This window comes from Schistocerca cancellata, chromosome 12 (assembly GCF_023864275.1).
Source record: "Schistocerca cancellata isolate TAMUIC-IGC-003103 chromosome 12, iqSchCanc2.1, whole genome shotgun sequence".
Lineage (NCBI taxonomy): Eukaryota > Metazoa > Arthropoda > Insecta > Orthoptera > Acrididae > Schistocerca > Schistocerca cancellata.
The window spans coordinates 61754102-61777009 of NC_064637.1; the positions used below are offsets into that span (position 1 = coordinate 61754102).

Genomic DNA, 22908 nt, shown 5'->3' on the forward strand with positions numbered 1-22908 from the left:
GTGGTGGACCTATATAGGTCACCGGAAATGACCGATTCCCATTTTCATAGTTGTGTGTGTTGATGTTTTAGTATCGTCATCTGAGGTTGACCTATATAGGTCAAGGGAAATGTCTGATTCCAATTTTCGTACTTTTAGTTGTGGGTATTGGTGTTTTGGTATGGTCACCTATAGTTGACCTATATTGTTCAAGGGAAGTGTCCGATTCCTGCAGATTTTTGTTGGTGTAGCAGAATGCTGTAATTTTTTTCTTTTTGTTCTTCATTTTGTGTTTTGGGATCATGGTGTGTTTTTTTTACTAGCTTGTCCTCACCCTAAAACCCCCAACTTCCCGCAGTTGTCCCATTGGTTTGATTGTATTTTTGGTGGGAAATGTTATTGTATTATTTATATGTATCTTCGTGTTTGTTGCCATGTGTATGTAGTGACGTCATAGACACACTTAAAATAGCCATTTCCGGCATATTGATGACGGGTGGAATCAGACACTTCTGTATCAAATAGTCTTTCAAACACACTGTAAACCGTGCCTTATCTGAAACCAAGTTTTTAATGGTTGCTGACTTGCTGGCAGTTTATTGAAAATGCATGTTCCTGAATATTCGACCCCTTTTGGACCAAGGTAAGTAATTTTAGGTCTTTATGTAGATTGCTGTTCCCATTTCTAGTACTGATATTATGTATTAAGCTATTGGTTGGAAATACTTGTAACAAATTTCATAAAGGAATAAATATATTAGGAAGCAGTGGTTAGAATACAAAGTTCCTTGAACAGGTTCCTACATGATGTTCTTGAATTGATACCACAAACGATTTTTATTACACGCTTTTACACGTGAAAAACTTTTGCTACGTTTGATAAGTTCCCACAGAATATGCTCCCTTATGAAATAACAGAATGAAAAAATGTGGTATGCCCTTCCCAACTGAATTTATTATCGAGTTGTAGTCCCAGAAATGTAACACTGTCAATCTTTTCGATCTGCATGTCTTCATATGTTATAAACATGCTGTCACTGGAGAAATCGAGCAGTTTGCAAATCTGACATAAAACTTGGATTAGCGTACTCACACTTTTCCCAATAGGACTAGCTTTTACAGCACAGGAGTAAACGAATCTGTCACATTACGTATATTTTTTGTTGTATTATAAGGCTGTACACTTTATTCTATTATTCTATATATTCCTAGGGTTGCATATTGACAGCCAGCTTAGGTGGAGTGAACATGTTAAAAAACTCACAAAGAAGATATCTACAACGTGTTACGCACTTAGAGTTCTCTCCTCAGTATGCAGCGATGAATGTCTAAGAACTGTATATTTTAGCTATGTACATTCAGTCATAAGCTATGGGATAATTTTCTGGGGAAATAATGTACTCAACTTACAAACAGTTTTTAAAGTGCAGAAGAGAGCAGTGAGAATTATAACTAAAAGCAGTAAGTGGGCTCACTGTAGAGAACTATTCAAAATACTTGGTATTCTAACTGTTCCCTGTTTATTTATGTTCCACACTATAGTATATATAAAGAAAAATATAGTGAATTATAGTACAAACAGCATTTTACACAGCTATAGCACAAGAACAAGCCACTGTCTTCATCTAGATAGGAGAAATAAGCATAAGACCCAAAAAAGTTTCTTGTATCAGGGTGTAAAATTGTATAACAAGCTGCCACAGGAAATCAAAGAAATTAACAGCATGTACTGTTTCAGAAAAACTCTTAAACTGTATTTTCAGGAACACTGTTTTTACACAGTAAGTGAATATTTAAATGTTTGAATGTAATTTAAGTGACATAATGACATTGTATTGTATATTCTGTAAATGTATAACAAGCTGCACAGGACATCAAAGAAATTAACAACATGCACTGTTACAGAAAAACCCTTAAACTATATTTTCAGGAACACTGTTTCTAAACAATAAGTGAATATTTAATTGTTTGAATGTAATTTAAGTGATAAATGTCATTGTATTTGTATACTCTGTAAATGCATATAAAAGTGTCAATGTATCTGCAAAAATCACTGTATCCAAACTGACAACATCCATACATTGCAAAATGTCTACGGATGGCTAATCAAATAAATAAATAAATAAATAAATAAATAAATAAATAAATGTGAGCAGCACAAGAAATTAAGCTTCGAATTTAATCTACAGTACTCAGTTTACATATTACTTCATACTTAAAAATGCACGTTGTTAACATTTTACTTAAACAGTGCTTTGGCGAAGTTCCGCGTACTTTCTGTCGCAGCTGCGAAGATAATATTTCTAATAGCGACCGATAACCTACAAACATATAATATGAAACACTAATAATCGTTCTAACATCAACTAAAATGTACCCGGAGTTAATAAGCTAAGGTTATGACACGATTCATACGACATTTCTGCTATTTCACACTACTCGCAGTTATACTGATAACTAAACTGATGGATTCCAACTATGTCATTATTTAACTGTCGAAGTTATCGGTATTCGCTAGCGAAAAATAACTTAGCAGTTATTAATAACGGTTAACGATAACGGTTATCAAAGAATAACTGGAACTGTGATAACGGTTACTCCAGAATAACCGTTTGGCCCACCTCTACTGGACTCTATACCTGCTAGCAAGCGCAGCGCACCGGCCTTCGTGGAAGAGGGAAAGTGGAGGGGAGCCGAGAATGCCAGTAAAGCGTGCAGGCGCACACAGCCAGGTAAGGGAAGGGAGGCAGAGACTGGGAGCGGTCGAGTCTCAAGCAGGCGGATACACCAATACTCACAAGAGAACCTCCCCATCGCACCCCCCTCACATTTAGTTATAAGTTGGCACAGTGGATAGGCCTTGAAAAACTGAACACAGATCAATCGAGAAAACAGGAAGAAGTTGTGTGGAACTATGAAAAAAATTAGTAAAATATACAAACTGAGTAGTCCATGCGCAAGATAGGCAACATCAAGGGGAATGTGAGCTCAGGAGTGCCGTGGTCCCGTGGTTAACGATAGTAGCTATGGAACTAGAGGTCCCAGGTTCAAGTATTCCCTTGAGTGAAAATTTTAATTTTTTATTTTCAGTTTATGTGACAAACTCTTATGTTTTCATCACTTTTTTTGGAGTGATTATCACATCCACAAGAAAACCTAAATCGGAGAAGGTAGAAGAATCTTTTTACCCATTCGCCAAGTGTACAAGTTAGGTGGGTTGACAACATATTCCTGTCATGTGACGCACATGCCGTCACCGGTGTCTTATAGAATATATCAGACGTGTTTTCCTGTGGAGGAATCGGTTGACCTATGACCTTGCGATCAAATGTTTTCGGTTCCTATTGGAGAGGCACATCCTTTCGTCTACTAATCGCACGGTTTTGCGGTGCGGTCGCAAAACACAGACACTAAACTTATTACAGTGAACAGAGACGTCAATGAACGAACGGACAGATCATAACTTTGCGAAAATAAAGAAAGTAAAATTTTCAGTCGAGGGAAGACGTGAACCAAGGACCTCTCGTTCAACAGCTACTCACGCTAACCACGGGACCAAGGCGCTCCTGAACTCACATACTCTTTGATGTTGCCAATCTTGCACATGGACTACTCAGTTTGTATATTTTACTAATTTTTTTCATAGTTCCACACAACTTCTTCCTGTTTTCTCGATTGATCTGTGTTCAGTTTTTCATGGCCTATCCACTGTGCCAACTTATAACTAAATCTGAGGGGGGGTGCGATGGGGAGGTTCCCTTGTCAGGGTGCAGCGCGGGCTACAAAACTGATGTCTTCGCACATTTAGAGCTCTTAGCAGAAAGTTATTTATATTTTTGCTACGAATTACTATTGCATCTTTTTTAAGCAGGAATACAGGGGAGACGCGCACTGTTTTGGGGTGCGGTCGCAAAACACAGACACTAAACTTATTACAGTGAACAGAGACGTCAATGAACGAACGGACAGATCATAACTTTGCGAAAATAAAGAAAGTAAAATTTTCAGTCGAGGGAAGAATTGAACCAAGGACCTCTCGTTCAACAGCTACTCACGCTAACCACGGGACCAAGGGGCTCCTAAAATCACGTACTCTTTGATGTTGCCTATCTTGCACATGGACTACTCAGTTTGTATATTTTACTAATTTTTTTTCATAGTTCCACACAACTTCTACCTGTTTTCTCGATTGATCTGTGTTCAGTTTTTCAAGGCCTATCCACTGTGCCAACTTATAACTAAATCTGAGGGGGCTGCGATGGGGAGGTTCCCTTGTCAGGGTGCAGCGCGGGCTGCAAAACTGTTGTCTTAGCACATTTAGAGCTCTTAGCAGAAAGTTATTTATATTTTTGCTACGAATTACTATTGCATCTTTTTTAAGCAGGAATACAGGGGAGCCGCGCACTGTTTTGCGGTGCGGTCGCAAAACACAGACACTAAACTTATTACAGTGAACAGAGACGTCAATGAACGAACGGACAGATCGTAACTTTGCGAAAATAAAGAAAGTAAAATTTTCAGTCGAGGGAAGAATTGAACCAAGGACCTCTCGTTCAACAGCTACTCACGCTAACCACGGGACCAAGGGGCTCCTAAAATCACGTACTCTTTGATGTTGCCTATCTTGCACATGGACTACTCAGTTTGTATATTTTACTAATTTTTTTTCATAGTTCCACACAACTTCTACCTGTTTTCTCGATTGATCTGTGTTCAGTTTTTCAAGGCCTATCCACTGTGCCAACTTATAACTAAATCTGAGGGGGCTGCGATGGGGAGGTTCCCTTGTCAGGGTGCAGCGCGGGCTGCAAAACTGTTGTCTTAGCACATTTAGAGCTCTTAGCAGAAAGTTATTTATATTTTTGCTACGAATTACTATTGCATCTTTTTTAAGCAGGAATACAGGGGAGACGCGCACGGTTTTGCGGTGCGGTCGCAAAACACAGACACTAAACTTATTACAGTGAACAGAGACGTCAATGAACGAACGGACAGATCATAACTTTGCGAAAATAAAGAAAGTAAAATTTTCAGTCGAGGGAAGAATTGAACCAAGGACCTCTCGTTCAACAGCTACTCACGCTAACCACGGGACCAAGGGGCTCCTAAAATCACGTACTCTTTGATGTTGCCTATCTTGCACATGGACTACTCAGTTTGTATATTTTACTAATTTTTTTTCATAGTTCCACACAACTTCTTCCTGTTTTCTCGATTGATCTGTGTTCAGTTTTTCAAGGCCTATCCACTGTGCCAACTTATAACTAAATCTGAGGGGGGTGCGATGGGGAGGTTCCCTTGTCAGGGTGCAGCGCGGGCTACAAAACTGATGTCTTCGCACATTTAGAGCTCTTAGCAGAAAGTTATTTATATTTTTGCTACGAATTACTATTGCATCTTTTTTAAGCAGGAATACAGGGGAGCCGCGCACGGTTTTGCGGTGCGGTCGCAAAACACAGACACTAAACTTATTACAGTGAACAGAGACGTCAATGAACGAACGGACAGATCATAACTTTGCGAAAATAAAGAAAGTAAAATTTTCAGTCGAGGGAAGAATTGAACCAAGGACCTCTCGTTCAACAGCTACTCACGCTAACCACGGGACCAAGGGGCTCCTAAAATCACGTACTCTTTGATGTTGCCTATCTTGCACATGGACTACTCAGTTTGTATATTTTACTAATTTTTTTTCATAGTTCCACACAACTTCTTCCTGTTTTCTCGATTGATCTGTGTTCAGTTTTTCAAGGCCTATCCACTGTGCCAACTTATAACTAAATCTGAGGGGGGTGCGATGGGGAGGTTCCCTTGTCAGGGTGCAGCGCGGGCTACAAAACTGATGTCTTAGCACATTTAGAGCTCTTAGCAGAAAGTTATTTATATTTTTGCTACGAATTACTATTGCATCTTTTTTAAGCAGGAATACAGGGGAGCCGCGCACTGTTTTGCGGTGCGGTCGCAAAACACAGACACTAAACTTATTACAGTGAACAGAGACGTCAATGAACGAACGGACAGATCGTAACTTTGCGAAAATAAAGAAAGTAAAATTTTCAGTCGAGGGAAGAATTGAACCAAGGACCTCTCGTTCAACAGCTACTCACGCTAACCACGGGACCAAGGGGCTCCTAAAATCACGTACTCTTTGATGTTGCCTATCTTGCACATGGACTACTCAGTTTGTATATTTTACTAATTTTTTTTCATAGTTCCACACAACTTCTACCTGTTTTCTCGATTGATCTGTGTTCAGTTTTTCAAGGCCTATCCACTGTGCCAACTTATAACTAAATCTGAGGGGGCTGCGATGGGGAGGTTCCCTTGTCAGGGTGCAGCGCGGGCTGCAAAACTGTTGTCTTAGCACATTTAGAGCTCTTAGCAGAAAGTTATTTATATTTTTGCTACGAATTACTATTGCATCTTTTTTAAGCAGGAATACAGGGGAGACGCGCACGGTTTTGCGGTGCGGTCGCAAAACACAGACACTAAACTTATTACAGTGAACAGAGACGTCAATGAACGAACGGACAGATCATAACTTTGCGAAAATAAAGAAAGTAAAATTTTCAGTCGAGGGAAGAATTGAACCAAGGACCTCTCGTTCAACAGCTACTCACGCTAACCACGGGACCAAGGGGCTCCTAAAATCACGTACTCTTTGATGTTGCCTATCTTGCACATGGACTACTCAGTTTGTATATTTTACTAATTTTTTTTCATAGTTCCACACAACTTCTTCCTGTTTTCTCGATTGATCTGTGTTCAGTTTTTCAAGGCCTATCCACTGTGCCAACTTATAACTAAATCTGAGGGGGGTGCGATGGGGAGGTTCCCTTGTCAGGGTGCAGCGCGGGCTACAAAACTGATGTCTTCGCACATTTAGAGCTCTTAGCAGAAAGTTATTTATATTTTTGCTACGAATTACTATTGCATCTTTTTTAAGCAGGAATACAGGGGAGCCGCGCACGGTTTTGCGGTGCGGTCGCAAAACACAGACACTAAACTTATTACAGTGAACAGAGACGTCAATGAACGAACGGACAGATCATAACTTTGCGAAAATAAAGAAAGTAAAATTTTCAGTCGAGGGAAGAATTGAACCAAGGACCTCTCGTTCAACAGCTACTCACGCTAACCACGGGACCAAGGGGCTCCTAAAATCACGTACTCTTTGATGTTGCCTATCTTGCACATGGACTACTCAGTTTGTATATTTTACTAATTTTTTTTCATAGTTCCACACAACTTCTACCTGTTTTCTCGATTGATCTGTGTTCAGTTTTTCAAGGCCTATCCACTGTGCCAACTTATAACTAAATCTGAGGGGGCTGCGATGGGGAGGTTCCCTTGTCAGGGTGCAGCGCGGGCTGCAAAACTGTTGTCTTAGCACATTTAGAGCTCTTAGCAGAAAGTTATTTATATTTTTGCTACGAATTACTATTGCATCTTTTTTAAGCAGGAATACAGGGGAGCCGCGCACTGTTTTGCGGTGCGGTCGCAAAACACAGACACTAAACTTATTACAGTGAACAGAGACGTCAATGAACGAACGGACAGATCGTAACTTTGCGAAAATAAAGAAAGTAAAATTTTCAGTCGAGGGAAGAATTGAACCAAGGACCTCTCGTTCAACAGCTACTCACGCTAACCACGGGACCAAGGGGCTCCTAAAATCACGTACTCTTTGATGTTGCCTATCTTGCACATGGACTACTCAGTTTGTATATTTTACTAATTTTTTTTCATAGTTCCACACAACTTCTACCTGTTTTCTCGATTGATCTGTGTTCAGTTTTTCAAGGCCTATCCACTGTGCCAACTTATAACTAAATCTGAGGGGGCTGCGATGGGGAGGTTCCCTTGTCAGGGTGCAGCGCGGGCTGCAAAACTGTTGTCTTAGCACATTTAGAGCTCTTAGCAGAAAGTTATTTATATTTTTGCTACGAATTACTATTGCATCTTTTTTAAGCAGGAATACAGGGGAGCCGCGCACGGTTTTGCGGTGCGGTCGCAAAACACAGACACTAAACTTATTACAGTGAACAGAGACGTCAATGAACGAACGGACAGATCATAACTTTGCGAAAATAAAGAAAGTAAAATTTTCAGTCGAGGGAAGAATTGAACCAAGGACCTCTCGTTCAACAGCTACTCACGCTAACCACGGGACCAAGGGGCTCCTAAAATCACGTACTCTTTGATGTTGCCTATCTTGCACATGGACTACTCAGTTTGTATATTTTACTAATTTTTTTTCATAGTTCCACACAACTTCTTCCTGTTTTCTCGATTGATCTGTGTTCAGTTTTTCAAGGCCTATCCACTGTGCCAACTTATAACTAAATCTGAGGGGGGTGCGATGGGGAGGTTCCCTTGTCAGGGTGCAGCGCGGGCTGCAAAACTGTTGTCTTAGCACATTTAGAGCTCTTAGCAGAAAGTTATTTATATTTTTGCTACGAATTACTATTGCATCTTTTTTAAGCAGGAATACAGGGGAGACGCGCACGGTTTTGCGGTGCGGTCGCAAAACACAGACACTAAACTTATTACAGTGAACAGAGACGTCAATGAACGAACGGACAGATCATAACTTTGCGAAAATAAAGAAAGTAAAATTTTCAGTCGAGGGAAGAATTGAACCAAGGACCTCTCGTTCAACAGCTACTCACGCTAACCACGGGACCAAGGGGCTCCTAAAATCACGTACTCTTTGATGTTGCCTATCTTGCACATGGACTACTCAGTTTGTATATTTTACTAATTTTTTTTCATAGTTCCACACAACTTCTTCCTGTTTTCTCGATTGATCTGTGTTCAGTTTTTCAAGGCCTATCCACTGTGCCAACTTATAACTAAATCTGAGGGGGGTGCGATGGGGAGGTTCCCTTGTCAGGGTGCAGCGCGGGCTACAAAACTGATGTCTTAGCACATTTAGAGCTCTTAGCAGAAAGTTATTTATATTTTTGCTACGAATTACTATTGCATCTTTTTTAAGCAGGAATACAGGGGAGACGCGCACGGTTTTGCGGTGCGGTCGCAAAACACAGACACTAAACTTATTACAGTGAACAGAGACGTCAATGAACGAACGGACAGATCATAACTTTGCGAAAATAAAGAAAGTAAAATTTTCAGTCGAGGGAAGAATTGAACCAAGGACCTCTCGTTCAACAGCTACTCACGCTAACCACGGGACCAAGGGGCTCCTAAAATCACGTACTCTTTGATGTTGCCTATCTTGCACATGGACTACTCAGTTTGTATATTTTACTAATTTTTTTTCATAGTTCCACACAACTTCTACCTGTTTTCTCGATTGATCTGTGTTCAGTTTTTCAAGGCCTATCCACTGTGCCAACTTATAACTAAATCTGAGGGGGCTGCGATGGGGAGGTTCCCTTGTCAGGGTGCAGCGCGGGCTGCAAAACTGTTGTCTTAGCACATTTAGAGCTCTTAGCAGAAAGTTATTTATATTTTTGCTACGAATTACTATTGCATCTTTTTTAAGCAGGAATACAGGGGAGCCGCGCACTGTTTTGCGGTGCGGTCGCAAAACACAGACACTAAACTTATTACAGTGAACAGAGACGTCAATGAACGAACGGACAGATCGTAACTTTGCGAAAATAAAGAAAGTAAAATTTTCAGTCGAGGGAAGAATTGAACCAAGGACCTCTCGTTCAACAGCTACTCACGCTAACCACGGGACCAAGGGGCTCCTAAAATCACGTACTCTTTGATGTTGCCTATCTTGCACATGGACTACTCAGTTTGTATATTTTACTAATTTTTTTTCATAGTTCCACACAACTTCTACCTGTTTTCTCGATTGATCTGTGTTCAGTTTTTCAAGGCCTATCCACTGTGCCAACTTATAACTAAATCTGAGGGGGCTGCGATGGGGAGGTTCCCTTGTCAGGGTGCAGCGCGGGCTGCAAAACTGTTGTCTTAGCACATTTAGAGCTCTTAGCAGAAAGTTATTTATATTTTTGCTACGAATTACTATTGCATCTTTTTTAAGCAGGAATACAGGGGAGCCGCGCACGGTTTTGCGGTGCGGTCGCAAAACACAGACACTAAACTTATTACAGTGAACAGAGACGTCAATGAACGAACGGACAGATCATAACTTTGCGAAAATAAAGAAAGTAAAATTTTCAGTCGAGGGAAGAATTGAACCAAGGACCTCTCGTTCAACAGCTACTCACGCTAACCACGGGACCAAGGGGCTCCTAAAATCACGTACTCTTTGATGTTGCCTATCTTGCACATGGACTACTCAGTTTGTATATTTTACTAATTTTTTTTCATAGTTCCACACAACTTCTACCTGTTTTCTCGATTGATCTGTGTTCAGTTTTTCAAGGCCTATCCACTGTGCCAACTTATAACTAAATCTGAGGGGGGTGCGATGGGGAGGTTCCCTTGTCAGGGTGCAGCGCGGGCTACAAAACTGATGTCTTCGCACATTTAGAGCTCTTAGCAGAAAGTTATTTATATTTTTGCTACGAATTACTATTGCATCTTTTTTAAGCAGGAATACAGGGGAGACGCGCACGGTTTTGCGGTGCGGTCGCAAAACACAGACACTAAACTTATTACAGTGAACAGAGACGTCAATGAACGAACGGACAGATCATAACTTTGCGAAAATAAAGAAAGTAAAATTTTCTGTCGAGGGAAGACGTGAACCAAGGACCTCTCGTCCAACAGCTACTCACGCTAACCACGGGACCAAGGCGCTCCTGAACTCACATACTCTTTGATGTTGCCTATCTTGCACATGGACTACTCAGTTTGTATATTTTACTAATTTTTTTTCATAGTTCCACACAACTTCTTCCTGTTTTCTCGATTGATCTGTGTTCAGTTTTTCAAGGCCTATCCACTGTGCCAACTTATAACTAAATCTGAGGGGGGTGCGATGGGGAGGTTCCCTTGTCAGGGTGCAGCGCGGGCTGCAAAACTGTTGTCTTAGCACATTTAGAGCTCTTAGCAGAAAGTTATTTATATTTTTGCTACGAATTACTATTGCATCTTTTTTAAGCAGGAATACAGGGGAGCCGCGCACTGTTTTGCGGTGCGGTCGCAAAACACAGACACTAAACTTATTACAGTGAACAGAGACGTCAATGAACGAACGGACAGATCGTAACTTTGCGAAAATAAAGAAAGTAAAATTTTCAGTCGAGGGAAGAATTGAACCAAGGACCTCTCGTTCAACAGCTACTCACGCTAACCACGGGACCAAGGGGCTCCTAAAATCACGTACTCTTTGATGTTGCCTATCTTACACATCGACTACTCAGTTTGTATATTTTACTAATTTTTTTTCATAGTTCCACACAACTTCTACCTGTTTTCTCGATTGATCTGTGTTCAGTTTTTCAAGGCCTATCCACTGTGCCAACTTATAACTAAATCTGAGGGGGCTGCGATGGGGAGGTTCCCTTGTCAGGGTGCAGCGCGGGCTGCAAAACTGTTGTCTTAGCACATTTAGAGCTCTTAGCAGAAAGTTATTTATATTTTTGCTACGAATTACTATTGCATCTTTTTTAAGCAGGAATACAGGGGAGACGCGCACGGTTTTGCGGTGCGGTCGCAAAACACAGACACTAAACTTATTACAGTGAACAGAGACGTCAATGAACGAACGGACAGATCATAACTTTGCGAAAATAAAGAAAGTAAAATTTTCAGTCGAGGGAAGAATTGAACCAAGGACCTCTCGTTCAACAGCTACTCACGCTAACCACGGGACCAAGGGGCTCCTAAAATCACGTACTCTTTGATGTTGCCTATCTTGCACATGGACTACTCAGTTTGTATATTTTACTAATTTTTTTTCATAGTTCCACACAACTTCTACCTGTTTTCTCGATTGATCTGTGTTCAGTTTTTCAAGGCCTATCCACTGTGCCAACTTATAACTAAATCTGAGGGGGCTGCGATGGGGAGGTTCCCTTGTCAGGGTGCAGCGCGGGCTGCAAAACTGATGTCTTCGCACATTTAGAGCTCTTAGCAGAAAGTTATTTATATTTTTGCTACGAATTACTATTGCATCTTTTTTAAGCAGGAATACAGGGGAGACGCGCACGGTTTTGCGGTGCGGTCGCAAAACACAGACACTAAACTTATTACAGTGAACAGAGACGTCAATGAACGAACGGACAGATCATAACTTTGCGAAAATAAAGAAAGTAAAATTTTCTGTCGAGGGAAGACGTGAACCAAGGACCTCTCGTCCAACAGCTACTCACGCTAACCACGGGACCAAGGCGCTCCTGAACTCACATACTCTTTGATGTTGCCTATCTTGCACATGGACTACTCAGTTTGTATATTTTACTAATTTTTTTCATAGTTCCACACATGCCACTGTTGTTCATTTTGGATTTTTACTCGAATACATACAAATTTTTGGAAATGGGTCCATCATTTGAAAGGTGGCTACACTGAGCCACAGCGCCAAAGATCGCGCCACAGAGTATTGTTCCGCTGCCTCCACTGGCAGTGATTATTGAGACGTAGCGGCAAGCAGTTCTTACCGAGAAGTTGTGGTGGACACTGCTTGTCGTGAAGTCAGAGTGAGATGTGGTAGTGGAGAGTGTTGTTCCATGTTTTACGCAGTGGTTTGATGGGAGAGATAGCAGATGTTATTCCAATGGAGATATTGTAATGATCTGAGTGCTTTTCGTCAATATATATGAAGGTAATACAACACTATGTTCTTTTATTCTTTCAGTGTCCTGAATAATGTGTCATTACAGGTTCAGTCAACAAAGCATCTGGCTTGTGTTCTTGTATTAGAGTGTAATTTTGGTTTTCTTGCACAATTATAGTATTTGTAATTTCCTTTTATCACGTCAGTATAATTGCTGTTTAAAATTTCTTGTCTTGTTGAAAAAGAACCGTGCCAGATGTGTACGTTGAGTCATACTACCACACACAGAACAGCTACACTTGTGCTATGTTGGCTTCGTAGATTTTATAGTTGCTGGGGACTTAATTAATTAATTGTGCTAACAGAAATTTTCTTACATTCTTGTTGTCATTCTAAGCAGTCAGATTGCGTAATAATACTAGTCAGGGCCAGCCGTTTACGAGACTTGCGTAATCGGACATACAGCTACTAAAAATATTTACATTCATATTTATTTTAATTGAGCCCCCATGCACATTTCGAATAAGCGTGCATATTAAAGTCGTGCTGGCTGAAGCGTGAAGCTCGGAGCTGGCAGGCCAGACAGAGTGTGGCGCGCGCAGGAGGGGAGCTGCGGCCTTACCGTGCCGGAGGCGTGGTAGTGCGCGACCAGCAGGTAGGGCATGGTGAAGAGCGTCGAGTACATGACGCCGGCCGTCCACGAGAAGAGGATGACGCCGACGCGGCCCTTGGTCAGCGCCATGAGCGCCATGCCGGCGCTGTAGAAGAGCAGCCCGCCCACGTACACCTTGCGCGCCCTGCAGCACCACACCACACCGTACAGCCTGCGCCGCTGTCTCCTACACTAATGGCTTAGCACAAGTCTGACAACACAGACAATTGAAATTCACTACTCTAACTACCACTTCAGTTCCCTTTTCAGTTACAATTCGATTTCATGATGACTAACTGACAACCTCAGCTGCCGACAGGTGTTGTGAACAGCTGAAAATGTGTGCCCCGACCGGGACTCGAACCCGGGATCTCCTGCTTACATGGCAGTTGTGGACAGTCGGGAATGTGAGTCTCACGGGAAGCGTGCAAGGGATAATTCCCTGCAGTCGCGCTATTCATCTGTGTCCTCGGTAGCTCAGATGGATAGAGCGTCTGCCATGTAAGCAGGAGATCCCGGGTTCGAGTCCCGGTCGGGGCGCACATTTTCAGCTGTCCACATCGAGGTATAACATCAACACCTGTCGGCAGCTGAGGTTGTCAGTTAGTCATCATTTATTCCAGGGAAAAGCTGCACGGTCATCAACAGTAACTGTTCTTTCGAGAACTAGTTACTGTCTTCGTATATATAATTCGATTTCAATTTCTTTCTCTTATACATTTCTTTTTGATAATGATTAAAATTCTTCTGGATATTATGCCACGTCACTGCTAAAATTAACAACAATAATAAACTAAAACTGACGTTGCGGTCGAATTGCAACGGCCTTCCTCAGGGCACGACTGGTTTTGCACGGGGATAGGTCTGAGCGTGGGGTTGATCTGTTATTCTGCGCAACGGGTTAATCTGAGATGTGCCCTTTACCCTGTGGCTCCTGCAAGATGCAGTTTCCACCCCCACACTACTACAGAAGTCAGACAGACGCTCCTAACAGTTCTAAAGGGAAATGCCTGAAAAACTTTCACCAATAAATACCTTCTGGATTCGTCCGCTGTAAGAAAATGACACAAAAATTCGCAAAATTTCTTACGTAACTAGTGGGATATTTGGGTACTGGAGTAGTGTTAGTAAGTGTAAGAAAAACATGAAACTAACGAAAATTATTATTTATTTTGCAAAAATTCTGAAAAATCACAATGGCACTTTCAGTTATGAATTGAACAAGTTATGTCCTGGTTCTTTTTGGAATGTGAAGTTACCTCTCAAGGGTAGGCTTTGCTAATGAAATTTCTATTCAAAGTTTAAGATGGTTGTTGACTTGGGAGAATGGCTGAGAGGCGCACCTACTCAACTTGAATAAATATCATTTAGAATGTTGCTAGGTACGGTTGAGGCTGTCACGTGTGAAATGCAGTGAAGTGTACTGTTGTGGAGGAAATATGGGGCTCGCAATAGCTGTAGCGGACAATACAGTAAGCTGCGATGACTGCTGTCTGCGCCGCTCTCGCTTCTGACAAATAAGATAACTCTCGTTCTATCTCCCTATGCCTTGATGAAGTCAAGGACTCCTATTCGCCCCTAGTGTAACTATTGGCGTGGTACACCAGTCAGATAACCAGTCCACCGTGATGCCAATCAAAAATTCGCTCGCAGACGTTTAACTATAACTTTGTCCATTCACACTGCACAATAAGTGTGTCGGCCAACATAGTGAACAACGCTTAATCGCAAGGACTCAATATAGAGAGTCACACTTCGATTCGCTCTCGACAGAGGTGCTCTCCCAGTGAAGTACTGAGGAGAGACTTGTTCCTCGCTCCAAGAGCGACAAGGGAACGGCCCCGCTCCACGCCAGACGTGAAGGGGTATATCTTTCGGTCTCTTCCATTACTCCATCAGCTCAAGGCATCAGAAATATCGTCTGCCAATCAGCATTGCTGTTCTAAAACGGGAGAATGACGTTTCGTTTAAGGCGACCAGTCCGAAAACCTGTAGTATCGGCGTTTGCTGTCTCCTGTGAAAATCTCTGAAACTGCGTGCTATGTGTAAAGAATGCGTAGGCTGGCCGCTCCCACACAATGTAGCGGAATTTGCTTTTAAGCTGAACATGCGGCTGTTCCTCCTTTCCCTCAGGCGAACGCTGTCCGCTCCACGGGCGGTCACCGACCAACGTAGATGGGTTGGGACCGGCCTCCTGGCGTGCGGTTGCCTCTCTCGAACTAAAAGCTCCTGTGACCGTCGTGTCTGGAATGTATGTGTGTACTCCAGCCTCGAGTATTTCAACCATGGTGCGCACTTGCGATTTATTAGTTATTTGCATATCGTTTACATCAATGCATCCAACATTGACTATCTTATCGAGTTTGGGTTCGAATAAAGCGTCTTGATGAGCGGAATATGATTGTGAGGACGGAATATGTTAGCAATGAAGGTCAGGAGACCACGACGTCGTACATAGGTGCTTCTATTTATTACAAAAAAATGGTTCAAATTGCTCTGAGCACTATGGAACTTAACTTCTAAGGTCATTAGTCCCCTAGAACTTAGAACTACTTAAACCTAACTAACCTAAGGACATCACACACATCCATGCCCGAGGTAGGATTCGAACCTGCTATCGCAGCAGTCGCGCGGTTCCAGACTGTAGCGCCTTTAACCGCACGGCTACTCCGGCCGGCTATTTATTACAGACAATCGATGTCTGACGTCACTATTGTAAAACTCTTAATTGTCCCTCTAATACGACTGGCTAGTTATGACGACATGGAAGATGGAAGGAAAGAGGATATTTCGTGGATGTCCATGTCGACAACGATTGGTAGCACTGCAGGCGTTCACGAACTACGGTGTGAGTGCAGAGCTGCCTACATAGGGGAAACAGGGAGACCTGTCAGCTTAAGAGTAGCAGAACACGAATTCTATGTACGATTAGAACAACATAATAAATCGCCGATTGCGGAACACCACCGTGACCGTTGACAACCTATCAGGTTCCAGGAAGCACGAGTACTGGCGAAAGAATCGTGGATGCGAGAACGCAAAATACAGTAGGCGATCGAAATTATTAGGCAGGCTGACAACATCAACAGAGAAGGTGGCTACAAACTACCGGCCATCCCAGTCCAACGGGCCGCGGGGCAGAGCTACACGGGACACGGGCGTATCTGCACAAACAGCTGTGGAGCAGCTGTCAGTCCAGTTCCGCGCACACCAGGAGCAAACCTTGCCGACCACAAGCGGAACGCTGATTGGCGGACAGCTACCGATCGTTGACGACATGGACATCGACGAATAGCCTCTTTCCTTCCGTCTTCCCTTACGTCATGACTAGCCAATCATATTAGTGGGCCAATTAAAAGTTTTACAACAGTGACGTCAGACATCGATCGTCTGTAATAAATACACTCCTGGAAATTGAAATAAGAACACCGTGAATTCATTGTCCCAGGAAGGGGAAACTTTATTGACACATTCCTGGGGTCAGATACATCACATGATCACACTGACAGAACCACAGGCACATAGACACAGGCAACAGAGCATGCACAATGTCGGCACTAGTACAGTGTATATCCACCTTTCGCAGCAATGCAGACTGCTATTCTCCCATGGAGACGATCGTAGAGATGCTGGATGTAGTCCTGTGGAACGGCTTGCCATGCCATTTCCACCTGGCGCCTCAGTTGGACCAGCGTTCGTGCTGGACGTGCAGACCGCGTGAGACGACGCTTCATCCAGTCCCAAACATGCTCAATGGGGGACAGATCCGGAGATCTTGCTGGGCAGGGTAGTTGACTTACACCTTCTAGAGCACGTTGGGTGGCACGGGATACATGCGGACGTGCATTGTCCTGTTGGAACAGCAAGTTCCCTTGCCGGTCTAGGAATGGTAGAACGATGGGTTCGATGACGGTTTGGATGTACCGTGCACTATTCAGTGTCCCGTCGACGATCACCAGTAGTGTACGGCCAGTGTAGGAGATCGCTCCCCACACCATGATGGCGGGTGTTGGCCCTGTGTGCCTCGGTCGTATGCAGTCCTGATTGTGGCACTCACCTGCACGGCGCCAAACACGCATACGACCATCATTGGCACCAAGGCAGAAGCGACTCTCATCGCTGAAGACGACACGTCTCCATTCGTCCCTCCATTCACGCCTGTCGGGACACCACAGGAGGCGGGCTGCACGATGTTGGGGCGTGAGCGGAAGACGGCCTAACGGTGTGCGGGACCGTAGCCCAGCTTCATGGAGACGGTTGCGAATGGTCCTCGCCGATACCCCAGGAGCAACAGTGTCCCTAATTTGCTGGGAAGTGGCGGTGCGGTCCCCTACGTCACTGCGTAGGATCCTACGGTCTTGGCGTGCATCCGTGCGTCGCTGCGGTCCGGTCCCAGGTCGACGGGCACGTGCACCTTCCGCCGACCACTGGCGACAACATCGATGTACTGTGGAGACCTCACGCCCCACGTGTTGAGCAATTCGGCGGTACGTCCACCCGGCCTCCCGCATGCCCGCTACACGCCCTCGCTCAAAGTCCGTCAACTGCACATACGGTTCACGTCCACGCTGTCGCGGCATGCTACCAGTGTTAAAGACTGCGATGGAGCTCCGTATGCCACGGCAAACTGGCTGACACTGACGGCGGCGGTGCACAAATGCTGCGCAGCTAGCGCCATTCGACGGCCAACACCGCGGTTCCTGGTGTGTCCGCTGTGCCGTGCGTGTGATCATTGTCCGCAGTGTCCGGAGCAAGTATGGTGGGTCTGACACACCGGTGTCAATGTGTTCTTTTTTCCATTTCCAGGAGTGTAGAAGGACCTATCCCCATGCAAAACCAGCCGTGCCGTGAGGAAGGCCGTTGCAATTCGGCGGAAACGTTGGTTTTAGTTTATTATTGTTGTTAGTTTTAGCAATGACGTGGTATAATACGCAGAAGAATTTTAATCACTATGACACCGGCTGCAGAAGCCTATGTTCTTAAAGCATCTCTTTTTGTAACACACAATTCAGTTTCAATATTTCAATTTCTTCTTATTATGTACAATTCAGTTTAATTTTCCTTATACACAGTTCAATTAAAATTCATACATCTGGTTAATCACCCAAAACTTGCACCGCAAATATTGCGGAAACGGAAAGTGCTATTGGCGTACGGTTCTCACACAATGGAGTGGTAGCCAGTGGTTCGCATTCTTAGCCATTACACAGATTGTAATAATACTTAAAAAGTGCATTTTTTGTGCAAAAGTACATTTTTTAAAATGGATCAATGCCTATTGACACTAACAAACTAAAAGTAGGGACAATAGAATTTGAGTGGTGTTTGTTGCAGGATTCTAGAGTGAGTTGTTTATGAGACATCGGATTTTGAAAAGTTCCCACACCGACACTTGTGCAACACCTGTGATAGCACACACTAAACAACAACACAAGTTATGAGGATTCTGAACAGCAACGAGACGGTCGGTCATCACAGGTTTTGCTCAAAATGGCCACCGGCAGCGACAGTACACGCTTCCAGTCTGGTACGGAATGACTGCTGCACGCGTGCCAGCATTTCAGCAGAGATGTCCAAGCAGGCTGCAGTGGTACATCGCTCCTTATCATCGGATGTAGTTGGTATGTCCTTGTAGGCACCGTCTTTCAGCATTCCCCACACCAAAAACTTCTACAGGTGTCAAATCCGGGGTACAGCCTGGCCGAGGTGAAGATCCTCTGCGACGATTTGGAAACAATTTGTGAAGACATGATGCAGTACTCGGTGCACTATGGGCTGGACACCTACCATATTGGTACCACAGGTACCTTCTAGGATGCAGAGGAACGTCCTATAGCATCCGTGGAAGATGGTCTATTAGGAGGATGTGACACTTGTGCGCATTCTATGTTCCATCCATAAAACACAGGCCTACGAGCTGATGGTTCGCTATCCCACACTACAACTCTACACTCCACGGACGCTGACATTCCAGTTGATGAAGTATTGAGACTTGTCTCCTGTCTTAATACTCATATACAGAAGAACATGATTCTCATAATTGTTTCCATGCAGCTCTTGCTGCAGAGAGCAGCAACAATATTAATTACCCCTCTTCTCACTTGTTGCCTTCTGTTAAGCTGTCTAAGAGTTACACTACCATTTTTACGTATTTACGAGGGCTATTCAGAAGGTAGGGAACGTTTCCATCTGACGCCACTAGGCGCGCGCCGATCGGTTATATTTTGGCATGTGCGGGCTTGGGAGCTTAGTCGGCATTCATCCGTGACAGCGGGAACGTCTCTGCACGTCTGGTTTTTTCGATATTCGAATTTAAACTGTGCGCTGCAATCGAAAATCCCGCCAGCTGTGAAGTGCGGTCTGTTATACGGCCTTTGTTGGCAAAAAAACCTAAAACCTATACGAATTTATCGTGAACTGTGCGAAGTGTACGGAAACAACGTAATGAGTGAATGTTCCTTCCGGAAATGGTGCATTCGGTTTAAAAATGGCCGAACCAACGTTTATGATGAAGAGAAGAGTGGACGCCCGAGCATTGTGACTGACGATCTTGTCGCTAAAGTTGATGAAACGATTCGTGAAAACCGTCGCTTCACAATAACGGAGATTTCGCTTTCTTTTCCACAAGTTTCATGCACTTTGTTGTTTGAGATTTCACTCAAAAGCTAGGCTAACACAAATTATGTGTACGATGTGTGTGCAAAATGCTTACAGAGCACCATAAAGAACAGCAAATGGAGGCAACTTTGACATTTCTGGAGGCCTACCACAAACCTGGTGATTCATTACGGGATCGAATCGTAACTGGTGACGAGACTTGGGTGAAACACGTCAATTGCGAGACAAAATTACTGTCCATGGAGTGGGGGCACACAAGTTCCCCCCCTAAAACAAAGAAAATGTTTTCAAATCTTGTCAGCAAGGAAGTTGATGGCGGCAGTGTTTTGGGGTAGGCAAGGTGCGCTTATTATTGATTTTTTCGAACGTGGAGGAACCATAAATTCTGTCCGGTACTGCCAAACTTTGCACAGCATTAGAAGAGCAGTTCAAAACAAACGCCGAGGAAAGCTCACGTCCAAAATTTTGTTTTTGCACGACAATGCCCGACCTCACACGCAAACCGCACTAAAGAACTCCTTAATTCATTCAAATGGGAAATTTTCCCTCATCCTCCCTACAGCCCCCATCTTGCACTAAGCGACTGCCACTTGTTTCCTGAGATGAAGAACTGGCTTGCAACGCAGCGCTTTGATGACGACGCGGAACTCCAGGCGGGCGTGACCCACTGGCTGAAGTCTCAGGCGGCAGAATTTTACGACGAAGGTCTTTCAGAGCCTGTCCACCGCTATAAGTGCCTCAATGTGTTTGGTGACTATGTGGAAAAGTAGTATGTCAGTCGCTCTTTCAGATGTATATAATAAAATGTATTTCTTGTACTTAGTTTCTTTTGATGCCAAAACGTTCCCTACTTCCTGAATAGCCCTCGTAGTTGAAGAGGTTGGTAAATAATTACCGAGATTTGTTGTTTAGATTAGATTAGATTAGTACTTGTTCCATAGATCATGATTACGACACTTCGTAATGATGTGGAACGTGTCATGTTAATAAAAGGTGTCTATACAAGATATTACATTAGACAAAATATTACATGACACTCAATAATTTTTTTCTTCCTTTTTTGTGGAGGTTGGGAAATTACCCACTTACTATATCCTAAAATTCATCTAATGAGTAGAAGGAGTTGCCATTAAGAAATTCTTTTAATTTCCTTTTAAATGCTATATGGCTATCTGTCAGACGTTTGATGCTATTAGGTAAGTGACCAAAGACTTTTGTGGCAGCATAATTTACCCCCTTCTGAGCCAAAGTTAGGTTTAACCTCGAGTAGTGAAGATCATCCTTTCTCCTAGTGTTGTAGCCATGTACACTGCTATTATTTTTGAATTCGTTTGGATTGTTAATAACAAATTTCATAAGTGAATATATATATATTGTGAGGCTACAGTGAAGATTTCTAGCTCTTTAAATAAGTGTCTGCAGGATGATCTTGGATGAGGTCCAGCAATTATTCTGATTACACGCTTTTGTGCAATGAACATTCTTTTACTCAATGATGAGTTACCCCAGAATATGATGCCATACGAAAGGAGACAATGAAAATAGGCGTGGTAAGCTAATTTACTCTGATGTATATCGCCAAAATTTGCAATGACCCTAATAGCATAAGTAGCTGAACTCAAACGTTTCAGCAGATCCTCAGTGTGTTTCTTCCAGTTCAACCCCTCATCAGTGCATACACCTAGAAATTTTGAATATTCTACCTTAGCTACCGATTTCTGATCGAAGTCTATATTTATTAATGGGGTCATTCCATTTACTGTGTGGAGCTGTGTATACTGTGTTTTGTCAAAGTTTAATGAGAGCCCATTTGCAGAGAACCACTTAATGATTTTCTGAAAAACATGGTTTACAATTTCACCAGTTAATTCCTGTCCGTCGGGTGTGATAGCTATACTTGTATCATCGGCAAAAAGTACCAGTGCGGGATATCTTGCCGCACACACCGTACAAGAACGATCTGCATTCCTCCATGCACGATCAGCATGCCGGTTTTTCCTGCATTGGTAAACCCCATCGTCTGCTCAAGTCCCACTGCCTGGACTTTCACTGACTGATGAACAAGTCGCAGTGTACTCAAGGAACACACTGTAAGCAAACACAACAACATCGTACCTCGGAAGTAGCGCAGGTTGAATGCCAAAAACAAGTGTTGGTATGCACACTATTCAAAGTAACATACCTCGCAAATGACTCTCACTGGAATCCTGTGACAAACACCACTGACATTCTGATTCCCCCTACTATCAATGTATTAATATCAACAGCCATTGTTTGCACAAAAAATACACTTTGTGAGTAATATTACGATCTGTTTATTGGCCGACTGATGACGAAGAGGTTCTATCCTCCGAGGAGTGCAGGGGTGATGCGGGAGACCCGCACCACCTGCTAGGCGAGGTCTTAGCAGAGGTGGTGTGCCATTGCCTTCCTCCCACCGTAATGGGGATGAAAGATGATGATGATGATGATCACACAACAACACCCAGTCATCTCGAGGCAGGGAAAATCCTCGACCCCGCCGGAAATCGAACCCGAGACCCCATGCACGGGACGCGAGAACGCTACCGCAAGAACACGAGCTGTGGACTAGCACCGACTACCAGTCCATTATGTGACAAACACACATGAATAGCACGTTCCATTTGCCCAATATTTCCGATGCAGTTTTTATGTGATTAATCCTGTGTACTAGAAATGTTACTTTATAAGCACTAAACAACTGTAAGGTTTTATAATTAACTGTTTCCCTGAGACATGTAAGTCTCTTTTTTATTATCTACGACAATGATCGAGGCAGACGAAATGAATTAAACTTTGTGCTGCAGCCAGGACTCGAACCCAGGTCTTCTTGCTTGCTTTTATTTTTATCGTTGTGTTTGGTCGTAGCGGACGTCACATGACATCTGTTCAAATTCGTTGTTAATCCTTTCACTCAATTTTTTATTACAGAGGCCAACCAGCTCTCTGACTGAACACGCTGAGCTACCGT

At 43.3% G+C, this 22908-nt stretch overlaps 1 protein-coding gene and 1 non-coding gene across 2 annotated transcripts in view; one reads left to right on the forward strand and one right to left on the reverse strand.

The window, feature by feature from the left end:
- The window catches only part of LOC126109458 (membrane-associated transporter protein-like), a 182763-nt gene that overhangs the window by 19166 nt on the left and 140689 nt on the right, over window positions 1-22908 (reverse strand). The window contains exon 11 of the mRNA XM_049914487.1: window positions 13269-13443. Within this exon, the coding sequence (XP_049770444.1) occupies window positions 13269-13443 (175 nt within the window). The remainder of the gene's footprint in view (window positions 1-13268; window positions 13444-22908) is intronic.
- Trnat-ugu (transfer RNA threonine (anticodon UGU)) lies at window positions 13765-13838 on the forward strand. The gene has a single exon. It is a non-coding gene; the product is annotated as a tRNA-Thr (tRNA).